Source organism: Fomitopsis serialis, assembly GCF_022376445.1.
Source record: "Fomitopsis serialis strain Sig1Antser10 chromosome Unknown B0H18scaffold_1, whole genome shotgun sequence".
Lineage (NCBI taxonomy): Eukaryota > Fungi > Basidiomycota > Agaricomycetes > Polyporales > Fomitopsidaceae > Fomitopsis > Fomitopsis serialis.
Window position 1 is genome coordinate 1,729,059 of NW_025954961.1, and position 22,795 is coordinate 1,751,853.

The 22,795-nt window shown below is 57.1% G+C and overlaps 9 protein-coding genes across 9 annotated transcripts; 2 read left to right on the forward strand and 7 right to left on the reverse strand.

The window, feature by feature from the left end:
- The first annotated feature begins 16 nt into the window (after window positions 1-16).
- B0H18DRAFT_968361 (armadillo-type protein) lies at window positions 17-3,566 on the forward strand. Its single transcript, XM_048043491.1, has 18 exons — window positions 17-45; window positions 102-296; window positions 359-450; window positions 517-629; window positions 682-871; window positions 902-1,072; window positions 1,127-1,279; window positions 1,327-1,572; window positions 1,624-1,839; window positions 1,886-1,963; window positions 2,004-2,122; window positions 2,176-2,256; window positions 2,291-2,361; window positions 2,416-2,771; window positions 2,792-2,906; window positions 2,988-3,044; window positions 3,095-3,348; window positions 3,406-3,566. The coding sequence occupies exons 2-18, from the start codon at window positions 251-253 to the stop codon at window positions 3,532-3,534; spliced, it is 2,487 nt and encodes an 828-aa protein (XP_047901508.1). The 5' UTR covers window positions 17-45; window positions 102-250; the 3' UTR covers window positions 3,535-3,566.
- Window positions 3,567-3,814: 248 nt separating this feature from the next.
- Window positions 3,815-7,835, reverse strand: B0H18DRAFT_1091295 (plasma-membrane proton-e). The gene is made up of 7 exons (XM_048032290.1): window positions 7,235-7,835; window positions 6,970-7,178; window positions 6,504-6,916; window positions 5,419-6,452; window positions 4,888-5,380; window positions 4,488-4,815; window positions 3,815-4,437 (listed from the first exon to the last, which is right to left on the reverse strand). The coding sequence occupies exons 1-7, from the start codon at window positions 7,356-7,358 to the stop codon at window positions 4,111-4,113; spliced, it is 2,928 nt and encodes a 975-aa protein (XP_047901509.1). The 5' UTR covers window positions 7,359-7,835; the 3' UTR covers window positions 3,815-4,110.
- A 602-nt stretch (window positions 7,836-8,437) lies between these two features.
- On the reverse strand, window positions 8,438-9,760 carry B0H18DRAFT_845801 (UAA transporter; the record flags this gene model as incomplete). Its single annotated transcript, XM_048039551.1, has 5 exons — window positions 8,438-8,898; window positions 9,019-9,248; window positions 9,301-9,459; window positions 9,481-9,615; window positions 9,675-9,760. Coding segments are annotated over 5 exons (1,071 nt in total), but the record flags the coding sequence as incomplete, so codon positions are not given.
- A 485-nt stretch (window positions 9,761-10,245) lies between these two features.
- B0H18DRAFT_968369 (uncharacterized protein) lies at window positions 10,246-12,008 on the reverse strand. The gene is made up of 8 exons (XM_048043492.1): window positions 11,972-12,008; window positions 11,425-11,920; window positions 11,083-11,364; window positions 10,997-11,034; window positions 10,648-10,948; window positions 10,621-10,624; window positions 10,497-10,555; window positions 10,246-10,470 (listed from the first exon to the last, which is right to left on the reverse strand). Exons 2-8 carry the CDS (start codon window positions 11,728-11,730, stop codon window positions 10,342-10,344), a joined length of 1,119 nt encoding a protein of 372 aa, XP_047901511.1. The 5' UTR covers window positions 11,731-11,920; window positions 11,972-12,008; the 3' UTR covers window positions 10,246-10,341.
- A 548-nt stretch (window positions 12,009-12,556) lies between these two features.
- On the reverse strand, window positions 12,557-14,096 carry B0H18DRAFT_1081256 (uncharacterized protein; the record flags this gene model as incomplete). Its single annotated transcript, XM_048031364.1, has 2 exons — window positions 12,557-13,692; window positions 13,742-14,096. The coding sequence occupies 2 exons, from the start codon at window positions 14,094-14,096 to the stop codon at window positions 12,557-12,559; spliced, it is 1,491 nt and encodes a 496-aa protein (XP_047901512.1).
- A 407-nt stretch (window positions 14,097-14,503) lies between these two features.
- On the reverse strand, window positions 14,504-15,885 carry B0H18DRAFT_968375 (SH3 domain-containing protein). The gene is made up of 7 exons (XM_048043493.1): window positions 15,717-15,885; window positions 15,432-15,618; window positions 15,206-15,367; window positions 15,111-15,148; window positions 14,862-15,024; window positions 14,743-14,810; window positions 14,504-14,694 (listed from the first exon to the last, which is right to left on the reverse strand). Exons 1-7 carry the CDS (start codon window positions 15,773-15,775, stop codon window positions 14,631-14,633), a joined length of 741 nt encoding a protein of 246 aa, XP_047901513.1. The 5' UTR covers window positions 15,776-15,885; the 3' UTR covers window positions 14,504-14,630.
- A 132-nt stretch (window positions 15,886-16,017) lies between these two features.
- B0H18DRAFT_23537 (uncharacterized protein) lies at window positions 16,018-18,699 on the reverse strand. The gene is made up of 4 exons (XM_048037236.1): window positions 18,482-18,699; window positions 18,366-18,429; window positions 17,478-18,317; window positions 16,018-17,421 (listed from the first exon to the last, which is right to left on the reverse strand). Exons 1-4 carry the CDS (start codon window positions 18,532-18,534, stop codon window positions 16,375-16,377), a joined length of 2,004 nt encoding a protein of 667 aa, XP_047901514.1. The 5' UTR covers window positions 18,535-18,699; the 3' UTR covers window positions 16,018-16,374.
- Window positions 18,327-19,737, reverse strand: B0H18DRAFT_23519 (uncharacterized protein). Its single transcript, XM_048037234.1, has one exon. The coding sequence runs from the start codon at window positions 19,555-19,557 to the stop codon at window positions 18,610-18,612; it is 948 nt and encodes a 315-aa protein (XP_047901515.1). The 5' UTR covers window positions 19,558-19,737; the 3' UTR covers window positions 18,327-18,609.
- Window positions 19,738-21,601: 1,864 nt separating this feature from the next.
- On the forward strand, window positions 21,602-22,177 carry B0H18DRAFT_949952 (uncharacterized protein; the record flags this gene model as incomplete). The annotated part of the gene is made up of 1 exon (XM_048041931.1): window positions 21,602-22,177. One exon carries the CDS (start codon window positions 21,602-21,604, stop codon window positions 22,175-22,177), a length of 576 nt encoding a protein of 191 aa, XP_047901516.1.
- Between the last annotated feature and the right edge of the window lie 618 nt (window positions 22,178-22,795).

Below are 22,795 nucleotides of genomic sequence, written 5' to 3' on the forward strand. Positions count from 1 at the left end.
TTTTAAAAATGGCACAGTTTCGGACGAAGGAAAAACTGTATGCAAGTAGGTACATAATGTACAGACGGGAGGCACCAGACAATTACTTACGAGTAAATGAGTAAATGGAGGCTATCGTGGGAAACGCTTCAAAGATCATAGCCGTTCCTTCCGGGCGCCTGCCTCTGTGGTAAGTAGGTCGTCGACGGCAGCGTCACTGAGCGGGACAGGCCTAGTTTTTGTCAGTAAACGAAGTTGGTGAAAGCTAAACATGAGCTACCATCACGGAGGAGGACATCGCAGAAAGCAACATCGAGGTGAGAATAGCAGGACTACACCTGAGTGGCCCATTTCAACTTCAACTTGCACACGTTCTCAGGTGCAGACGACTACGACAGTCATGGTCGGCGCGAGACTTTTGACACCCCAGAGCAAAAACTGAGGAAGAGTATCATCAACCTCGGCGAGGTGGTGAGTGCGACGAATCCAGCTATAATTTTCACTGGGAACGAGTCTCCGAACATCTTCGTGCGATAGGATCCTGTCCAAGAACTACCACGGCTTGCGAGCGATATACGTGCTGCAAATGATGCTGCTACAGCCGCAGGCGGGCCTGCTATACCTGCCATCTCAGAGGGGTTTCGGATAGGGTACGTCTCGCGCGTATCTACAAGGTTCATTCGCACTGACCTCGTTTCCCAGTGTCACCGAACAACCGTTCAAGATCCCGTATTATGCTGCCTTGCTCCGCCTACTTCATGACCAGCCAGAAGATGCTGAAGAGAACCCTCCAGCTGAAGCATCACCGCCGCTGGGCAAACAGTCCTGGAGGATTCTGGAAGGGTTCCAAGCCTTCTTGGACAAGCTAGCCTGGCGCGAAATCAGGTTATGCGTACGTGTCTTCGGAGACCATGCATGAAAGAGTCTCAAATCTCGCAGATTCAATTCTTCGCGCACTGCACAATGGCAGGCCTCGTTTCATCACAACATGTTCGAGTTACTCCGGTCCTTCACCGCGGTGTTGCAAGAGTTCGGAGTGTCTCATGGGCGAGCCATGAAAGCAGCTTTGTGCGCGGCGGAGGGGCTCATGATCGTGCGTATCCGTGGAGTACATACCAGTGGCGCATATATTGACATGCTCGTATAGGCTGGCCCGATCGTGTCGAAGTCTGGCGCAGACGCGACAGAAATCATTGCTGCCATTCGCGACTATTCAGATTCCGTGACCGGCTCGAAAACACTGGTACAACCCATCGTGAGGCTGCATGAGCAGTCCCCAATAGTCGAGCACACAGACGAGGTATGTGTACTGATCGTCGGGCGTGGTAGAATCTAACCGCTTGTCAGCTCCTCGATTCGGCTCTCGCCGCCCTCAGCGCGTTGAGGGAGGGAAATTTCGCAGAGACCGCTAACAGTTTTGTACAGCCATATGTGGACTTCCCCGAATTTACTCCGGCGCCGTTCGAGCTGCCATCCGTTTTGGTGGCCCCTGAGGTCATTGAGCTGGATGGTTTGACAACTGAAGCCGGTGAAGATGCGCAGGTCAAGAAGGAGGAGTGGCCGGCCTATTTTGTACGGTTGTTCGACAACGACGTATGTCGTCTTCGCCTATCCAGTTTCCATCCACTGATATCTGATAAACAGGTTACACCTGACCCTACGACACCGAGCGGTTATGCTATCCGGGCAGCCATACTGGACATCCTGGACGTCTTCGAGGTCAACCGCAAGGAGTGTGCCCGGCTGCTTTTGGAGTACCCCAAGTGGACCCTTCACGGAACTTTCAAGCCCAGACCTGGTGCACCAGAGCAAGAGCCAGTGACTGAGAAGAACTGGCAACTCGAGAACACAATCATCGAGGTGCGTCTTCCCTACGTCCACAATTCCAGCGATAATTGTTGTCCAGATCACGCTGGGTTCGGTCTTCCTTTTGCCCGAGTCGACGTACAAGCCGGTTTACTACATCGCTCTCATCACGGAGATTGTAAGCTGTCGCCTCAAACGTTGGTCCGGCTGTTGGCAAGTCAATACGGAAGCTCTACACACTCCTGTCGGACGGCCTAGACGTCGAAGTCGCGCATCGGTTTGCTGATTGGTTCTCGGTCCACATGAGCAACTTCGGTTCGCTGGGTTGGAAGGAATGGTGAGCCTCCCATTGCCACCGTCAGAGCGAATGCTGATGGTCTGCACGACCAGGGTACCGGACATCGCCCTTTCTCTGAGGCATCCTAAACGACGCTTCGTGAGGAAGGCACTCGAGTATGAGATTCGGCTCTCGTACTACGACAGGATTCTTAAGACCTACCCGAAGCGATGCAAAACCCGGAAACCCATGCATGCCAGAGGAATCACCTGGTCCTGACTACGACTATGACGACCCCTGTAAGTCGAAAAGTCGTTGCATTCGTCGTCCGTCTGCTCACTGCTTGTATGCAGCAAAACCGTATCACGATGCAGCGCAGTCCCTTCTGACCCTCTTGCGTGGCCGCACGAAGGCAGAAGATGTCGTCTCACACCTCGACCCTCTCAAGAACAGCATCTCCGAGACGGCGGAGGGCGACGTGAACGTTAGCTCCGTCGTCCGTTCTATCGCCGTGCAGTCGTTGCTGCACATTGGCAACCGCTCGTTCTCCCATTTCCTCAACGCCATCGAGCGGTACCTCCCGCTCCTCCGTAATATTGCATCTGGCGGAGGTGCGGGTGCGACCGGCAGCTCGAACACGGAAGCGCGTATGGACATCCTGAGCGCCGTCGCGAACTACTGGAAGCGCGTCAGAAACATGATTGTGATCGTCTTTGACAACTGATGCAGTACCAAATTGTCGATCCGACGGATGTGGTCACTTGGACGTTTGCGTATGGTGGGGCGCTGACTGGTGCCGTCGGCAAGTCGTCTTTCGACGCGTTCCAGTGGGGCGTGCTCAAGGGTGCGCTGGACAAGGCAATGGTCGAGTCGCTATTGCGCGCAAAAGGTCACGGCGTTGAGGAAGGAGGCTGATGAAACGTAGCAAGAGCGATAGCCACAGAAGGCGGTGACATGGAGGTCGACGCCGAGGCGAAGCCCGGTAAGCTTAGCGCACATTTTTGCTTCATGCACATACTCATGTCAGCGTAGACGTCTTGCACGTCGCAGAGTCGCCTGCACAGACCACCGCTCTCAAGGCATTCGCTACGCTGACGCGGGAACAGAAAGCGGCTCTGTCGCGTACCCTGGATGGCTTCGTTGGCTACCTGGTCGCCGGAGACCATGCCAATCCCACAGCAGCGGAAGTCATCACAGAAAAATCATGGCACAACCGCGTCAACTGGAATGAAGTGCAATGGGAGACCTGGGAGACTTGGTGCTGGTTCCGTCACTTCTGCAGAGCGGTAAGTCGCAGCCATCCTGACGACCTTGTTGACTCCAGCTGACATCTTCTGGTATAGTACTCGCCCTATCTACGCAACTATACACAGTCGCTGGAAGAGGCGTCCATGACAAAAGTCGGCCCTTCTGATCCGGCCGTGGATTTGTTCAAGAAAACTTGGAACATCGCCACCGGGCAGGAGGTGTAACGTTGCACTGTTCCGTCTATACTTATTCCTGAGTGCTGAAGGCTGTATACTGTTTGCTATTGTAATGATTCATTGTCGCCGTTGCTGCACTTGGTGTACTTGTCAATGTCGAGGTCACAGCCGTCATCTATCTGTTACTTATCTCTTGCGGACTGCCCGAAGACAGTTGTTCCACAACAACGGCTTGGTACAAGACCACTGAAACGATGCGCGCGCAAGGATGTCTTCGCTTCAAGAGTCACTCCGAAGACGCGAAGAGAAATCGCCATCGCTCTCATGGTCAAACTTAGACACACTACGTTGAAAACGACCTCACATACGATTTCAGGCATGGATGATGAATGTCTTTATTTTACTCTGGTTTGTACTTTACCGGTATATGTGTGTGAATCTGGATGCAAAGAGATCGTGCGATGTCCTGGCAAAGAGACGGCAATATGTAATATGTGCAGCCATCAGCCCATGCTAAGAGAGCGTCTGTCTATGAGGGTAACGAGACGATGCGAGTTACTACATTAGATCGTGATAAATGTAAAGGGGGCGGAGGCGGAGAAGAGAAGGAACACCTCAGCCACTCTATGCAGCGACGCGCGACGGATTGCGGGCGAGCGTCGCACCCGCACGCTGAGCTTGGATACTGCTAAAGCGCTGGAGCTCCTCCGGCTTGACAGAGATCTTCTGGCCAAGGCCGACGCGGCGCGCCGCACGCTTGATGAACGACACGCGGTTGGAGTAGAGGGACTCGTTGACCGAGGCGGCACGAGAGCGAGTGCGCGAGATGCTGATGTTAGTCTCGCCGCCGCTCGCGGCCAGCTCAGCCTCGCGACGCTGGCGCAGAGACTTGATGATCGTCGCCTTCATCGCGAACTTGATCCAGTCCAGAGGGACGAACCAAACGATGTCCTTTAAAAAAATGAGCGAACGTCGACGGCAATAGATGTGACTAGACTTACCCAGATCCAGACGATGCCAACCCAGCCACCAGAGATACCATGGATATCAGTGAAGCCCCAGTCGGCGTACACCGCGATGATCGTCGACACGAGCTGCGCAATGCAGAACGCGCAGAACAAAGCTGCCGAGGGACGCTCCATGAAGAAGAAGCTGTGCGACCGAGTGACGAAGATGAGCGCCTGCGAGATGATGGCAACCTGGAGGTAGACCACCGAGTGCAGGATACGATCGTTATGGTTCGACGCAATCGTAGCACCACCCTCGAACAGAACACCGAACTTGTCGTAGAAGAACGTCGTCTTGATGCAAATGGCAACAAGTGCGATGCTGTAGTTGAAGGGATGTCAGTATACGATAAGCGCGTACAATAGCGAGGACGTACGTAGACAGGTGAGGTACAAGCCGTAGGCCACGGCGTACGAGAAGATCTCGGCCAAGTCCCAGCTGTCAGGCGTGCTCGAGGGCAGGACACGGTCGACCGACAGGGTCATGATGGTACCATCGTTGAGGAGGGCAATGATCAGAACCATGAACGGCGGGAAGTCGAACTTGAACGCGAAGGCCAGGATGGCGAAGCAGACGACAATACGGATGGTGACAGCGCAAGCGTAGATCGAGTAGTTGCGCATACGCTGGAAAATGATACGCGAACCGCGGATGGCGTGGACGATGGTGGAAAGACCGGGCTCCGTCAGGACGATGTCGGCAGCGCCGCGAGCGGCGTCGGTGGCACCCTCGACAGCGATACCGACGTTAGCACGGGATAGAGCGGGAGCGTCGTTTGCACCGTCACCAGTCATCGCGACCAAGTGACCGAGGCCCTGAAGACGCTTGACAATCTCGTACTTGTGCTCGGGGAAGACACCAGCGAACCCATCGGCGTCAGGATCATCTCGTCGAGAGAAGCATGCTTGCCGCCAGCCTCGGGACCGTCCTTGAGCACCTTAGCGGGGTACATGTGGTCGCCGAGACCAAGACGACGACCCGTCTCCTTCGCGATAGCGAGCTGATCACCGGTGACCATCTTGACCTTGACACCGAGAGCCTGCGCGTCGTCGATGGTCTGCTTGGTGTCCGAGCGGGGAGGGTCGAAGATGGGGAGAAGGCCAATGAGCTCGAAACCATTGCCCTCAGCCTCGAAGTTGTTGCCCTCAACCTCCTCGTAGGCAACCGCGAGGGCGCGCAGACCACGCGCGGCGAACTCCTCGACGTCGGCCTCGAGTTTGTTCTCCTGTTCCTCGGTCTTGTTGCGCGTGCAAAGCTCGATGATGATTCCGGTCATGCCCTTGGTGACACGCTTGAGCTTGCCAGAGCTCTCCTCCCGGTAGGTGATCTCCGTGCGCTTGTCGACGGGGTTGAAAGGCTTGAAGTCGAGCAGCTTGATACCAACACGGGCGCGAGAGGTCTCGCCGAGGGCTCCAACGACGCAAGTGTCGATCGCATCCTGGTTCTCGGTACGCGAAGCGTAGGCAGCGAGGAGGATGACATCTTCGGCGGAGAAGGCACCGTAGGTGCGGACAGTCTCGCGATCGATAGTGAGCTTGTTGGTGGTGAGCGTACCGGTCTTGTCGGAGCACAGGATGGTGACGGCGGCAAGCTCTTCGATGGCCGTGATACGTGTGACGATAGCCTTGTACTTCGCGAGCTGCTGGGCACCGACGGCGAGTGTCACGGACAAGACGGTGGGCATGGCAATGGGGATACCGCCGATCAAGAGCACCAGGATGTTGTTCAAGCCGCGACGGTAATGGTAGCGGAACCCAGCGTACAAGCAGAAGATCTCCGCAATGACGAAGATTCCGATGGCGACCAAACAGAAAGTCCCGATCTGGGCAAGGATCTTCTGCAAGTGACCAGTGGTGTCGTCGTCCTGACCGACGAGCGACGCAGCGCGACCGAAGAACGTGTTTGCACCGGTAGAGATGACCACGCCCTCAGCCTCACCTTGCTTGCAGGTAGAGCCACTGGGAACACATGTCAGCGTCGAGCGATGACAGTTTGAAGGCATAACTTACGAGAAACACTGGTCACCAGCATTCTTGCTCTGAGGCAGAGACTCGCCAGTCAGCGCAGCCTGGTCAATGGAGACGTTGATAGCCTCCGTGAGACGGCAGTCGGCCGGAACGATGTCACCGATTTTGAAAGAGACCATGTCACCGGGAACGAGATCGGCGGACTCGATCTCCTTCCACTGACCGTCACGCCTGACCTTCGCCTTGGGGGCGAGCGAATCCATGAGTGCCTTGACAGCGTTACCCGCATTGCGCTCCTCGTAGAAACCGATACCGGAGTTGATGAGCAGGAGGAGGACGATACCGACGAAATCTTCCCAATCCGGAGGCTGACCCTCGCCGTTCGAGAGGGCGATAGCTACCAGAGCGGCAGCCTCCATAACCCAAGAGAGAGGGTTCCACATGAAACTCAGGAACTATAAACCGCATGAGAAACAGTGCTACAGTCACGCGACAATGAAATACATACCTGAAGAAAAGCGTTCTGCTCTTCAGACTCGAGCCTGTTGGGACCGAACAGCTCGAGACGGCGGTGAGCCTCATCCGCGGTCAAACCGTTGTCGTCACACTGGAGGAGCTTGAACACGTCCTCAACGACGATGGTCTCGAGGTCAACCTTCTCCTTGTCGTACAAGTCCTCAGCACGGAGCTGAATCTCAGACATGTCGACCTTGGCATCTGCAGGCCAATGAGTAAACGCGCATGTACGCAGGCAAAAAAAAATCTACACGTACGAGTCGCCTCTTCCTGTTCATGTCCGAAATCCTTGTACTCCCTCTTTCTCTTCTCAGGCTGCTCGGCGGGAGGACCGGGCTGCTTGGTGGCGACTTCACCGACCTTTTCGTCGTTGGCCGACATGATGATGACCAGGCGGGAGGGAGGGGCGGGGAGGAACGCGGGACGCGGCGGCGACTAACTGCGCTTGGAGCGAGACAGACGACAGCAGGAGAGGGTGGTGGGGGACGGGGGGAAAGGGGTTAAAAGAATGACGGTCGGTCGGACACGTATATATACGTGCGCAGGGGGGGCGCACTGTTGGTTGAGAGCAGAACCGGTCAGAACGCTCTGCCAGAACCCGGCAAGCCTCGGGCGGCTGCCGGTGCGGCTGACTGCCGGATAAGGCAAGGATCGGCCGCAACGCCCGATAGGATCGCCAGTTCCCCCGCGACCGCGTCTGCCAGATTATCGGTCAGGCTCGGCATGCCGGCACCGACCGTCGCTTCGCTGTCCCGCCCGGCGTCGGTCGCGTCGCTGCCGTCCCCGAGGCTGCCTCGACCGCGTGCCGCCGTCGTTGACCCGTCTCCCGCCGGCGACCGCCCGCTGTGCTGTGTCCGGCACTCACATACCCGTCTCCGCTGCCCGCCACCCGCCGCTCGCCGTCGTCTGCAGCCGCCGCGCTCTTCCTTGCCGCCAGATCGGCTGCGCCGCTACCACCGCGCCGAGCCGCCGTGTGGCTGCCCTCCATTGGCTAAACACTGCACGCCGCCTCTTGGCTTGCTGCTCGTCACGATCAGCATGTTATCCCCGTCAGCTGGGCGCGCGGGAAGCCGCTCTTGCATACCGACAGTCGATACCAAGTCCAGACCAAGTCGGTACTGTGCTGTGGCGGCCGTGAATTCGCGGAATGTAGACGAGATTTTGTAGATACAGGGATGCACCCCACCGGATGCCAAGGAAGCCGGTTTGTGTACATGCGCCGCTCGCGTCAGGCTTGTCGGACGGGCACCCAACGAGCGACACCCAATCAGACTCAGCGCACATGTATGCTAGTACCGGTACTCCAGGGACAACGCCCAATCCGAGGCAGTCGACGCCACCTCCGCCCTGCAGCACTCTCAACCTCAATTTGCTGCAATCGATCCCGGACCTGTCTGTCATTCCCGCTTTGTCCTGTCCGACGCCGTCCGCATTGAACGCCCCTGGCCTTGTCCTGAACCTATCGAATAACCCATCGTGCCCGCAAACACCAGCGCTGCACCCGCCCACATAAGCACGGCCCTCCCGCCTGCCACATCTTGTCCCGCCCCGCGAAAGAGCAACACACTGATCAGGAGAGACACCGCTTTGCGAACCACCAAGACAAGTGTGACCGTGAGCGAGGATACGCGTGCTGTAAGCCGATGCACGCCTGCCACACACAACAGTTGGGTCAACGTGTTCAGGACCAGTGGGACATACGCCTCCGGGATCAACAATTCGCCGTCGTCACGATGAGCGGAAGCTGGCAAGGCGGCCGCCAACGCACTGCGGACCGCACTGGGAAGCGGAACGCTGTACTTGGGACCCGCGCCCAGCGCATGAAACTGCGCCTGCAGGTCTCTCCGGGCGAAGAAGAACAGCGGCATGGACAGGAAATGCAAGTAGAACAGCGCCTCCTGCCACGGTGGAACCTCCTTCTCTTCCTTGCCCGGACCGGGAACATCCCGAGGCTGCTTCCTCTCCGTCTTCACGTCGGGACCATCCCTGACACTTCGGTCCGCCTCGGGTCCATCCCTGCTTTGAGCCTTGGCACCCATACGGTTCTCCTTCCTCCCGTACTGTGCATACGTCCTGTCCTGTACCACTCCGAGCAAGCCACTCAGGAAGAGCGCTAGCGTGAGTATCCCGACGCCGGTAGCGTATAATGACGGATCTGTCCCGGTCATCGAGGTGCCCGGACCCGATCGCTTCGGTGCAGCCGCGGAAACGGTAGTCAAAATCACTCCGAGGGAGACGACTGCGACAGAGGCTAACTGTATGACGTTGTACCTACCTTCTTCTGAGGATTTGTTTATACGAGTGCGATCATTGGACGGCTTACCTGCGACCCACGACCAGCCAGTTTAGCAGCAGACTGGCGATCAATCCCCCACTTCGGAAGATGATGTGTACAGGCATCGGGATGGCATACGCGAACGCCGCGTTGTTCAGCAGGAGGTGAACGAACAGCGAGACTGCAGCATATACGGCGCGATCGGAACTCGTCGTTTCGCAGAGTTACATGAGGAATGGGAGTGCGGCGGAAGACACGAAGCGGGGTAGGAAGATGAGAGTAATAGTGGCGAATTGCGCGAAGGTGATCAAGTTGCCAGAGTGTGTATGGTGGGTCGTCAGTTGCTCGAGGGTAAGTGCATTACTAGGAGTCAACCGTTCGTGAGATGTAAAGACATAGCCGACTAGCAGAAGAAGGCGCACCTGCAGCATCCGCCGAATATGAGAGCCAAAATGGACACCCACTCCGAGAGAACTGTGAGGGAAAGTCCCTGCAAAACGTCCGAGCTCTGTGCATCCATCTCAATGGTTGATGCTCGGACGGCTAGAGATTTCAGAGGCCACAAGGCCGCAAAGCACACTCTTGAAGGAGTGCGTGGTGGGGGTCGCTACGACACGCGCATCGCGCCAGGGGCAGGAGGTCACTTCACGACAGTGGCAACGTGTATGGTTGCGATTGGGTGCGCTGACTGAGCGCGCTGAGTCTCAGCATGAGAACTGAATCGCCTAGGCTCGTAGAGATAACTCGACTACAGACGATCGCCCTCTTCGCCTGTCTTTCGTCGCGAGCTTTGGCTATGAGACGAGACAGGGTGTGAGAAGCTGGAGAGACAAATCTGGATCACGATCGTGGGATCGGGCGCCCCGACGCGTGATGTCACGCGTCTCATGGACTGGCCTCCGGACGGACCGACGGGCAGCACCAAACGACTCGGAACTTGGGCATGCAAAACATCATGTTCCGAGCATATAAGTATGCCATGCATATATGCAGGGGTGATACATAACAGTACATACATGCGCCGAGAGTAATCATGTCGTAGTGAACAGACGCCCTCACCGGATTCCGCTGCCGTCGGACACCCTCCAGTTAACCCGACACACACGACAGAACGAGACAGATGAACACGAGTATGGTGAGTGTTGCATAGTTCGTCCAGAAACCCCCATGCCTTCGTAGTGGCCGTCGTTTCTCTATCCAGGTCAAGTCGGGACGAATCTGCCGCCACAGTCAAGCGCGTCGACAGCATCCGGCCTATCCACAGGGTCCTTTCGTGTCATGCGATCAACCAAGGGTACAAGAACTCGACATTGGTGTATTTCTGTGAAACCTGGTGAACATGAGAATAGTAGAGTAGAACAGAATGACGGACCTGGAGGATGCGCTTGCGGAAACGTTTCCGATCAAGAACACGTCGAGCTTGAACGGATCGTATGGAACCTTGTGTCCACTTGAGAGCTCTGGCGGGGCCCGATCACGCCCTTCGTTTCCCAGGACCAAGGCTCCTCGTTTGTCCGAGGGAGTGTATACGGACAAGCCAAAGTCGATGAAGTAGTACTTGACTGAGTTACCTGTACTCAGACTCCGGCACGGTGCGACACGAGGACTACTTGGTACACATGATGGCTTGTAGAGGCGGTTGCCACGAGGGGAGACTGTGTGCGTGCCCATCATAAGGTTCGCATACGAGCAATCCCTGCATCGATACTAAGCTTGGGTCCAAGATTCAGAGCGGTCTACTCACCTGTGCGCCACACCGTATTTGTGCAGGAAAGCGAGTCCCTAAGGGCGACGTGTGGACCTAACTCGTGCAACGGCGATCAAACTCACCTCGAGTAGCTGGTTGACAAACTCCACCACATCGCCAACGACATCCACCGGGGGATCGTCGATATGTCGAAGAAAGGGCATCACGAGATACGAGATGTACTCATTGTCTTCGTCCTGGAACGTGTCGAGGATTGGAACGACATGATTTGCAGGGTCGTCACGGAGTGGTGCTGACGAGAACGTGCAGACAATGCGCGACTCGTCGGTGGCAGTGACAACCCGTTTGATGCACACTTGCACACCGTCGGACAGTCGAATGGCGCCCATGATGTGCTCCCGAGCCTGGAGCTTCAGAATCAGCATAGGGCGACGCTCAACATGGAGCATGATTCGAGGACTTACATACATCGGTGATGTGTCTTCAGACTCGAGGCGATCATGGTGACTTGAATCTCTCGAAGGCGGCACCCAACCTGGTCGATACCGAGCGCGAAGCCTATAGCCTCTGCGCTCGAGAAAGTCATAGCGGTCTACCCAGTATAGTTCCCATCGTCTGAGCAGTCCTGCGGTAACAACACCGGTGCCACAGTACCCAGGCTCTGTCGATGCCTTGTCCGAAAGCGATGATCCTGCTTGGGTCTCGAGAATGGTGGACATAGTGGATCCAGAGGGGGAATTCGCCAGGCCAGCAGAGTTGACGTACCACATATCTCCCTATTGTATTGTCCATCTATTGTGTGTCGAGCGGCGATGAACAAGAACAAGAGATGCATGGCAACAATCATTAGCCAGGACAGGACCAAGCGAATGACACCAATGGACTCGGGATTGATTTGGCGACTCGGAGGCAGCGGCCTATAGGAAAGAGAACCGGAACCCGCCACAGTGTGCATTAGCCCTCGTAAGAAGTGAGTAAAGGTCAGATCTCACAGCGAGAACAATGACAGACGAGCTAGCCTCAGCTCCAGCGCTCCCTCCAGCCGGACTTGGTGGCGAACTTGAAGCTCTGAAGCGCCCGGAGTTCAATAACTCGAAACCCGGCTTCTCTCGGCCCGAAACTCCGGGAACACACCGGCAAGTCCAACTCAAGTCGGTCAAGAAACATCGGCACACATAGACGAACACATAGATCCTATTAACCATGCAGAGGGCCGCGCAACGATGACCCAGTCGCAGGCACGCACTACTACGCTAATCTACGTAATGGGATGTCCGTACTATTATGATAGGGTGGGGTGGTAGGGTGAGATGGGGTAGGGGGATGACGGTGTAGGTAGGGATAGGCTGTGTCCGTGCACAAACGGCTAGTAGGCGAGAATAGCGCACTGCAAGGGAAGAGAATGGGAGTAGTTTGTCCGGCAAATACAAAAAGGTCCAGGGCGCACAGAACACGAAATCCAAAACTCAAAAGGAAAGGAAGTGTCCAAGAATGGTTCAAAAAAGAGAGGTGGGTAGAAAAAAAGGAGCGCGTGAGTGTTCGTTCGTTGGGGATCGTCTCGTGTGTAGATCGTCGTCGTCTTGCAATAAGAGGTGCTCATGCGGCCTGCGCCTGCGTACGGAAGAGCGCTGACTTGGAGTGCGCAAGGCGGCGGAAGGCGCTGCTGACGCCGTGAGGTTCCACAGCGTCACCGTGCTCGGCGCCGTCCTTTTCCTTCTCCTTGTCGCTGCTTTTGTTCGAGGTGCCGAACATCCTGCTGAGGAAGTTTCCGCCGGTCGAGGGGCCCATGTCAGAGACGTTCCGAGCCATAGCCGGCAAGGTGGCACTTGGCGTTAAGGAAGCCTGACTCTGGTGCACATTGGCATAGGTAACCGATCGGAGTCCACGGCCCATGCCCATCTTGAAGTCGATAGTGGGGGCGCCGGACGCAGTAGGCGATGGAGATGACGCGCACGAGGACGTCCGCGACGATCCCTCGGAATCACCTCTGCCAAGGCCTGACGGCTTCTTGCCCTCCGTGGCATCAGATCTGATGGTGGACGTAGAAGCTGTAGATGTCTTCCTGCCTTGCCTCTTGAACGCACGAGTGGGGACGGGTTGCAAGACGAACTTCCTGTCAACTGCCTCGGTCGGCAAAGCATCCTTGATCTGGACGTTGTCGAGCTCGCCGTCGGAAGGGGACAGAGCAGGAGAACTAGCCGCAGAAGAGCCACTGTCGGAAGTGAGTGAGCCTGCCTCGGAGTCACCGCTAGTGCTGCTAGCATCGGAGCCACTTGACAGCTCGCGAGTAATCGGTCGTGGCTGGGGGCTGGCCGATGACCCAGATGCGCCAAGGTACTGAGAGGAGATGCGCTTCATGAGACGCTGGACACCAGACAGAGAACCAGCAGGCGACGGGAGTGGAGACAACCTAGCATCGTGAGGCGGAGTCGGTGGCATCTGAGCTTGCACCCGGGCCTTGGCACGGCTCACAGCAGTAGCACGAGCCTCCTTGGCAGCAGCAGAGCAGTTGGGCATGAACGGAGCAAACCGCTGGATAGCCTCAGCTTCGTCGAAACGCAGGTCATAGTCCAAGAGGTACAAGAGCTGCTTCTCCATCAGGTTGATTTCGGCAAGGTCAAACAGGGTAGCATAGATGCCCCAGCACTTGTTCTTGGGTGACGAGTCGTTGAGGTACTTGGCTGCGACAATGAGGGTCGCCAAGAAGACACGATGCCTTGTGCATGGCATACCTAGTAGTGGTGAGCAACGGGGGTTTGCAGAACGACGAGAAGCACCTACCCTTGGCCATCTTGGGCAGCTTCGACCGCAGCCGCTCAAGGTAGACCAACGTAGTGAGGAGAGTAGGCACCTGCACATGAGAGGATTGTACGATCATGATGATGAAGTCCTCGAGCGACGGCAGGTTGTCCGACGACTGGGGGGCATCATCGAACGTCGCCTTTTGGGGCGTGTGCGGAGGAGTGGGGAGCGCTGCAGCCTGAGGATCCTCGCCCAGCCTAATGACGCGAGTAGTCTGCAGGGCGATGTAGCGGATCATGTCGTACGTGACCGGCTGGCGCATGAGGTCGACGAAAGCCGGGTCGTGGCATGAGCGGGGCAAGAGCGAGGCTGGGTGACGACGATCTAGAGACATGTTTATGAGGGAGAGTGGGGTATTGGAATGGTGGGTGCCCGTCGAGGGACAAAGCAGGAAGAAATAAAGAAGAAACGAACAGGCGCAGGGGAGGGCGGCGGCGACGGCGGGGCTCTTATACTCGAACCACCGATCGTCGACGAGGACAAACAAACAGCGGTGACGCGCTCGGGACCCGCCGGTGACAGCGTGAAGATCGAAAGCAAAGAGGTCTGCAAGCAGAGTTAGACAAAGGCGAGCGATGCGCAAAATCTCCTGCGGCGGCGGTGCGCAGGCTTACATACCCTCCAGGCGTTGTGGTGCGGACTGGGCGGTACGCTGCCGCCAAACCCAGGCCAGAGGCTGGCACACGGACACCGGCAGCATCGCGTCCCCGCCCGCCACAGCGCGCCGCCCGACCGCCGCCGGACAGCAATCACGTGGCATAGTGAGCCCGTGAACGACGCTTTCTTCAGTCTCAGTCTCGAGAGAATACATCACAAGTCGTGAGATACATGAAGGAGAGCGCAGGGACATGCAAACACCGACAGTAAATCAGAGTACCTTCACATACGCAGCAGGCACGAGACCTCTCCTGCCGTCCATTTCGCCCGTCCACCTGTTGCACGGTCAGCGCAAGTCCACAGTGTAGTCAGGTAGCGCATACCAATCGTCCGATGTCTTTTCGACAATGAGCACCCTGTCGCCCTCCTCCAGAGGTAGATCGCCAGGGTCCTAAACAGACGTCAGCATCCAGTCAGGAAAGCACAAGCGTTGAACATATACGTCGCTGGTATAGTCATACAGTGCTTCTGCCCATTCACCCTCAGGCTCCGGTTCTGGGACTCGAGGACGAGGCGGAGGTGGGGGCGGAGGAGACGGGGTGTTCGCCGCATTGGACGCAGTGGAATCAACTCGCCTAACCGGCGGCGGCGCGAAGTTGGCCCTTCTAGAGGAGAAGGCCGAAGGGGTCGGGGAGCCACCTGCGGGGGCGTTGCATGCTTGCTCGCAGTAGAGTTGCGCAAAGAAGAGAACATGGCCTTCCCAGAGGAGATGTCTACATCGCCGAATCTCTGCGCGACGTGGATGCGTTCAGCGCAATCCTTGCAGTCGAATCGAATGGTGCTCACCTTATCTTGAACAAGCTTACTCGTGGACGAATCGGGCTCCTCAGAAGTTGAACTCGGTACTCGGCGAGGAGGTGGTCGAGGCAACGGAGGCCCAGACGCGCCAAACGCGGCTGCAGCGGCGGCTACCCTACCTACTGAGGCCGACACATCTGGCGTAGATGCCTGTTAGGATGGGACGAGTTCGTTGAATGAGCAGCTTTGGATGCTTGTAGAAGTCGAGACTCACCGAAGACGCACTGGCATCCGGCCGCGGTGGAGGCATAGACTTCCTGAAACCACTAACGGCAGACGCAGCATCCTGAGGGGTCGTCTTGCTGAAGGCACTATGCAGAGCCGACGCAGCCGACGCTTTGACTACATCTGGGGACGCCTGTCCCGGCCTATTCAGGAGGTCCGGGCGCGAGGAGAAGTACCTGCGACAAGGGAGATTCAAGTTTGAAGCAAGGAGAAGTTGCCACAACGCGCTCAGATTGATGGACCGATCACGCAGGGAGGCAACGCAGCACTCAACTCGTCCAGCAGAGAGAAGAACGCGTCCTTCTCGCGGTTGTTCAGGTTCGAGAATGCCATGCTTGCGTCGGATGGTCGTCTTCGGACGACGAGGGGTCGTGAGAGAGAATGGTGGTCGACGCAGACGAGGGCGTATCATACAGACGAGTATAATAGTGGGCTCGAACGGGATCAGCTCAAGTCATGTCACAGTGACATCGCCTCCGACTCGGCGAACAAAGTCGCACAGGACCACTGTATCACAAGGGGAGTCATCCACGAGGAGACAGTATTTTGTTTGCATGCAGGCTGTCCAGCATCACTGTCAATGGACACCTTGACGTTCGTGAGTGCCGTGTTGAATTGAGTGTCGGACGGAGCAGGCTACGGATGTACAACAGATAGGTATCAATAACAATGCGACAGCGATCAGCCTTTCCCTACGATACAGATATTATACCGGAACGACTGCATATCAGAACATATCGAATGTAGTAGACAAGAGGAGGGAGGCGAGGGGGAGGGAGGGGGACATGTATGTTACGATGTGCACGAGTCCCGGACGGGGATATACGCCCAAGCAGCACGGAAAGAACTTCGACAAGAACGCGAGAGCAGCTAAAGAGAGAGATCCAGATATCAACATCAGTACGACCGCGTCCGTCCCATCAGCCTCGGGGCTACTGCCCCCAATTAAATATATCCCCAAAGTCGTTCAGCCCGCCCTGGTCCACTTGCGGGCTGTTTTGTGCCATCGCCTGGCCCGGCGCCGGCGTCGCAGACATCTGGCGCGGCGTCATGGAGCGGTCGGAATGATGTTGGCTCGCACCTGGTGATGGTGCGACGAACGGGAACTGCCCCGTGCCTAGCCCGTTGGCATTCTGGTGCCACTGATTCTGGCCACCCGCACCTGGCTGGGGCACGCCACCCATCCCTCCTTGCACCCCGCCACCAAAGCCGCCTCCCGGTCCTGCGCTGTTCGGTGGCGACATCCCGTACGAGCTGTGCCCCTGGCCCATCGGCGACATCTGCTGCTGCACGTTCTGCTGGAAGCTCATCTGGGGCATGCCTCCGCCTACGTTCTGCTGCATCATCTGATGAGGCGTCATCCCGCGCTGCTGGGCCTGCTGGAGCAACATCGCACGCTGGAGGTCTTCTGGCGTGTGCCCCGATATCCGCTGCGACATGCCCGCCGCTGGTGACGGCGCCGAGTCTGACGGCGTCCGCGTGGTCCTGGCGATCCCGGACATGGAAGGATTGGACCGCAACGTGGGTATGTGACCCGATGCATCCATCGCGCCCGGCATTTGCATGCCCGCGTTCATGCTGGCTTGTGCCATCCGCTGTTGCTGCTGCATCCGCTCTTGAGCCGCGGCCATCAGCTGCGGATTCATCATGGCTTGGTTCGACATGCCGCCGTTGCGCATTTGTTGTTGCATGAGATACAGCTGCTTCTGCTGGGGCGTCATGCCCGCAAGGAACGCCTGCTGCTGCGGTGTCAAACCAGTCCCGTTCATACCCATCCCCGACCCTGTTCCCTGGTTCCCGAACGGCATGCCGCCAGATGAGGAAGACCCCGACATGGAGGCTTGCTGCATCGACCTCGTAGGACTGATCTGCCCCGGCGACATCCCAGAATTTGAGAGCATGCCAGGGCTCATCATGTTCATATTCTGCGTCGACCCGCCTGCTTCCTTCGCCATTCGTTGCCGCTGCTGAAGGATCATCTAATGAGACACGGCTAAGTAGCGGTCTAAAGCGCATCCCTCGATACGAAACATACCTGAGCGTTCTGAACATGCTGCAGCTGTTGCTGTATCTGCAGATGCGAAAAGTTTGGAACTTGTTGCGTCAAATACTGCATGAGCGGGTGATTTGGGTTCTGCAAGATCTGGTACTGCCGCATGAGAATCTGGTTGCTCTGGCTCTGCTGCTGCTGTTGCTGCTGCTGCATCGCCAGGTTTCCCTGCTGTTGCTGCTGCATACCACCCATCGACGACGGGCCTGCCATGTTCGACATTCCCATACCGCCCTGCTGAGCGTGAGGGTGAGGCGGCGACATCTGCCGACTGCTCTCGGCGAGTTGCTGCTGTTGCTGCTGCATGTTCTGCCGCTGCATCTGCTGCATCTGCATCTGTCGAGCCCGCTCCCGCGCTGCATGTAGCTGAGCCTCGTTTGCGCCGCCCATCATCCCTTGAGGCATCGACGGTGGCGGCATAGCGGGGCTCCCCAGTTGTTGTGGGGCTGGCGTACCCTGCAAGGAAGGCACAGCGCTCAAGGGGTTGGGAGCGTTCGGTAACATTCCATGGTTCATCTGCTGCGGGACAGCACTCGAGAACTGGGGTGTCGGTGCGAGCGGTGTCGATAACTTCGAGTCGCCCATATCCCGCCGTTTGTTCGCCATGTCTGGGAAGAGCTCGTCTGGGCGGTTGCGCTTCAGACCGTTCTGAAGATCGCCGTGTAGTGGCACCCCATGCGAGGTGGCACCTGCTTGTTCGCGGCGTGCGATCTCCTTCGCGAATGTGGCTGACATCTCGGCGTAGAGGTGGTGTATTCGGTCCATCGGCAGGAAGTCGACAGATGGTGGTGGAGTCATCTTAGGCAGGGGCACGGCATTCCGGCCCTAGAGCAATATTAGCCTGAGCCGAAGTCAAGGAATCGGGCTACACACCTTCACATTCGCATCTGCAGCCGCTGCCAGCCAGGTAAGATTCGATTGAACATGCGCTCCGTACCTAAGAATGCGTCGTTAGCGAAGGTGCATTACCACCGAGTGGATAAACGTACTGATAAAGTAATGGATTGTCGCTGGAGTAACCACGGCTGAGGAAAGCTGCCATCGCGCTATGGCGCAGTGAGCATTTGGGTTGAGTGGTATAGGAAATACGGATACCTCAGCAACTGGTTGTTGAGTTCTAGAATGGTGACGACCTTGGGATCGAGTTTCGCGCCGGCGGAGGCCGTGAGGTTGGGGACATGGTTCGGGAACGTGACATCGTTTCCCAAGGATGCGATATCTGGCTGGGAGAAGGGACTCGAGACCGATGACGATGAAGAATGGATGATCGACGATCCTCTGGCGTAGGAAGCTGATTTGGCGGGATTCGAATGGGACGATGATGCCTCAGGCGGAGCTTCGCGTGGGGATTGTGCGTTAGACGCAGCCGATGCATGGCCCTTGCTTGTTGCTCCCTCCGGGGCACTCTTGTTCGGACCATCAGCCTCGTGTGTCTCCTTGTGGCCGCCCGGAGATGGTCCGCCAACGGACGCGCCTCCTTCCTTTGTCCTGTCCTCTTCCTCGTCATCGGGAGCAGAAGAAAGCTCACTGAGTGGTGTGGAGCACGCGAAGCCTTCTCGACCTCCTCCGCGAAGTTCCCTTCGTCCACCTCCGTCGGCGCTTCTGTCCCTCCTGCTGCCGCCTCGCCTGCACTGGCCGGAGGCTTTTCAGCAGTCGCTCCTGGATCTACTACTGCGCTGGGTGTCGCAGCGTCTGGTGGTGGGCTGAGAGAGGACGACGTCTCGGCGACTGGAGAGCGTGTGCCTGCAGGACTTGAGGGCGACGGCTCTGGCAACTTGGGCTCTTCTGCATCGCCTGGAGTGATGGGGCCGTGATTGGTTGTTGCCGGGACCGGTTGGTCTTGCTTTTGTGCTGGGGCTGGATCAGACGTTATTGTGTGCTTCGGTGCGTCGCTTGTCAGGGTGAATGGTTCCTGGGGGTCGTGATAGAATGGTGTGTCGGTGTGGGTGGACGGGGACCAAGACAGGATGGAATGCTGATCAGCATGGGGTGGATCCGCCAGAATCAAGTTAGACTTTGCGTGCCCAGCGATAGCAGAGGAGTGACTGCGATCGAGATGTATCATAGTAATCTGAATCACCGGATATAAGGCGAGAACACAGGGGTCCTCGCAACAGGCGGGTCGTCAACGAGCGGCCGAGGCGTCCGGACAAAGCGCGAGAGGACTGGCCTGATCCGGCAGGAGGCGTGGACGGGCGAGGGCGTGTGTTCTGTGGGCTGGAGAGCCAAACGGGGCCGGGGTGGCAGGGACCGAGGGGGCGAGCTCGAGGGGAGGAGGAAAGCGGTGCACGCGGCGCGCCCTCGTGAGACTTTCCAACCTCCCTGAGCGCCCCCGCCAGCGCCCGCCCGACGCCTCTGGCCACGGCGGGGGCCCTCGCCCCGCCGCCGTCCCTGCGTCCACCCACTTATATACGCCCGCGTCGGGATGGCGGGCGGGCCTTACGCGGATCGTGGCACCGGCCAGAACACATTTACGCTGCGTGATCGATTCATCGACCCCCTCAGATCACGGAATCTGCCTCCATTCGGGCGCGGAATGAAACGAGCAGGCGAAGATGTCATCTCGTGCACAATGGAAGAGCGCACACTCGATAAGAGAACCTTAGTTGAAGTGGGAATTCGCCAGACGGTCCTCGAGCGCGCCCGATCCTTACATCACCACAAATACATCCCAAGGCTTTCCTTCTTCCTCCGCACGTACACCTGCACTCATGGGACAATGTGACCTTCCCAAGCCGCTTCAGCTATCACCAGCCACACCCCCTTGTGCGTGGGCGAGTGCATGGTCCATGTGGGAACCGTCCTGCGCATGGATCAGTGTCCTGTACTCTGCACATCATGAGAGGTCAAGCTCGCCTGCTGTCAGAACATCAATCAACTGCTGACACCATGTCGCTGCAGGTCAGCTCTGTCGTTCCTGCGAGCAACCATCCGTCGCAACATGCAATGTGCACCTTGCGCAGTCGTACGTTACGCTCGACCTGTGGTAGTTCCTGGCCTAAGCTAGTCTAGGCCCCCGATAATTGAGATGTCACGACCTCAGAGACAGCAAAGAAGCTGCCGAATTAGCTCAGTTCGCCATTCCTATGTAGTTGAATGACTAGCAAAATCTAGAGTTTCCTCAGACTTGTGCATGCCAATGATTGAGCGTACCACTTACGTCCGTAAACCTCAGTCCGAACCATACTTACGCCATGCAGACGGTATTACAAGCGCCACCAAGTTCTCATTCGACGTATGTTCGTTCTCATCTTTCTCTGAGAAAGGCTGAAGATAAGCCGAGTGCAGATGACATTATGAGTGAACGTACTTACAATACTGCACCACAGACAGATGCAGAACATGGACTTGCCGCTTCTGCAAGGAAGTCTGGGTGCCCCCGGGAGGGCGTTGTTGTAGAACACGCCCTGCGCAGACCTTCTCGTGGTCCGGGGGGTAAGTAGTCCGGAAGGACGAAACGAACATGCGCAGACTTTGGGACGTGCCAGTCGCCCTCTCAGTCAAAGGAACACCATCCTGGATGACTACGAGCCATCCACCCTCAAACCTGTCTCTGAGACCAGAGACGGTAATACAACATGCTAGACTACATAGTCTACGAGGGCACCCGTTTCTCCGCGATGGAGACAACCAGCCACTCTCTCCCTGCAGCGCGACGTCGCCCACGACATCCACTCCACCTCCCTCCCGCTTTGACGTTACGTAACCACGAGCGCCAAATGATATCCCACGCGTGTACCACCTCCCTTTAGAGTTCAAGCCACCAAAGGCGGCTACCTAGTCTACGGCCTTTGCCGAGAACACGTCGCGCTGACACGCAAACAGGCGACTGACTGGATTCGCAACGAAGCTCGATTCAATCAACATACACCATAATATGCTTATGCTTGCCATGAACCATCATTTCCCATAAATTGAGCGCTCCTACATGCAGACGTAAGGATGGCCACTGTAACGTAAAGGATACCTGCCTGACCAGCTCTAGCGCCATCCACACACATATTCTTCCCCACACGTAACGCCCCGTAACGCCCAACCTGCAAAAACATAATAAGGAACGGTGCGAAACGGCTGCAAAGCAAAAACGCACACCTGTCCATATGCCCCCCATGCCTGAAAAAAGCACCAAAGCAGTACGCAGACCCGCTGAACTCCGCCCTCTTCGACGTCTCCTCCCAAACGGCACACCTACGCCCCCCCGCACCATCCCTACTGTTCCCCTCCCCACCCTGTCGCTCCCGATTGGGGATGATCCAGTCCTCGAAGTCAATGTCTTCGACCGCCCAGTACGAGAGGGCAACGGAGTGATCTGGACCGTGGCGTCACGTCCGGAGAGGCAGTTGAAGAAGAATATCAAAATAATCCTGAAATCCTCCGGTCACGAGAGTGGTGTAGGGCGTCTCTCGTCCCTAAACGGGCTGTATCGCCACTGGGCATCCTTCGCCGTATCGGGAGGGCCCCGGCTATGCAGCATCCGTGTCCCGATCCCATGGGCGGTTCTGGACGCGCTCGCGAGCCATACCCACTTCTCGCGCTATTACGCCCTCCCGAGAGAGCCTGGCCCGCACCCCGCTTTCATCGGAAACCCCGTGATCTTCAACGACGAGGAGAATCCCTACGAATTTGAAGTGTGGGAGGATCCGGCCTACCTCGACGCGCGCCTCGCACGAATCCGCAACCAATGATGGTGGCGATATAGTGGGAAGACGGCGGAGATCGCACCGCGAGAATGTCTCGGGAGGACAGGATAGATCGCGTTACAGACAGTCCAAATCAATGTGACGGAAACCTGTATTCTGACAGCCCGAGAAAATACACTGTACAATGCCGACACACATGATGTGGCAACAGCGCCACGGAATGATGGCTCCGCGGCGATGCCGATAGAACTTCTGGTACCGAATCCCTGCCCGGCACCAGCCCTCTAGAAAGTATGCTGATTGGCCAGCGGTCAGGGCGACAGGTAACCGATCCCTGACAGCGTGGCGACACCTCCATACACAACTCCGGAACTGTGACGCCAGCGAACCACGAGTCTCTCGGGATCTATGTCGCACCACGTACAGATACAGTCAATAAAGCTCGGTCTCTACCAAAAGAAAATGCCTCACCGTGAAAATGCCGCCGCGAATTACTTGCGGAGGACCAACCTCGCCGAGATCCTCTAAGCAGGGAATAGACACAGATTAACAGCACAACTACAGACAACTAAAAAAAAAAACGGAAACACCTACATGTCCTAAGTAGAATGAGAGCACGGTGTCTTGGACGAACGAGACGAATGCGAGCATATGTCCATCTGG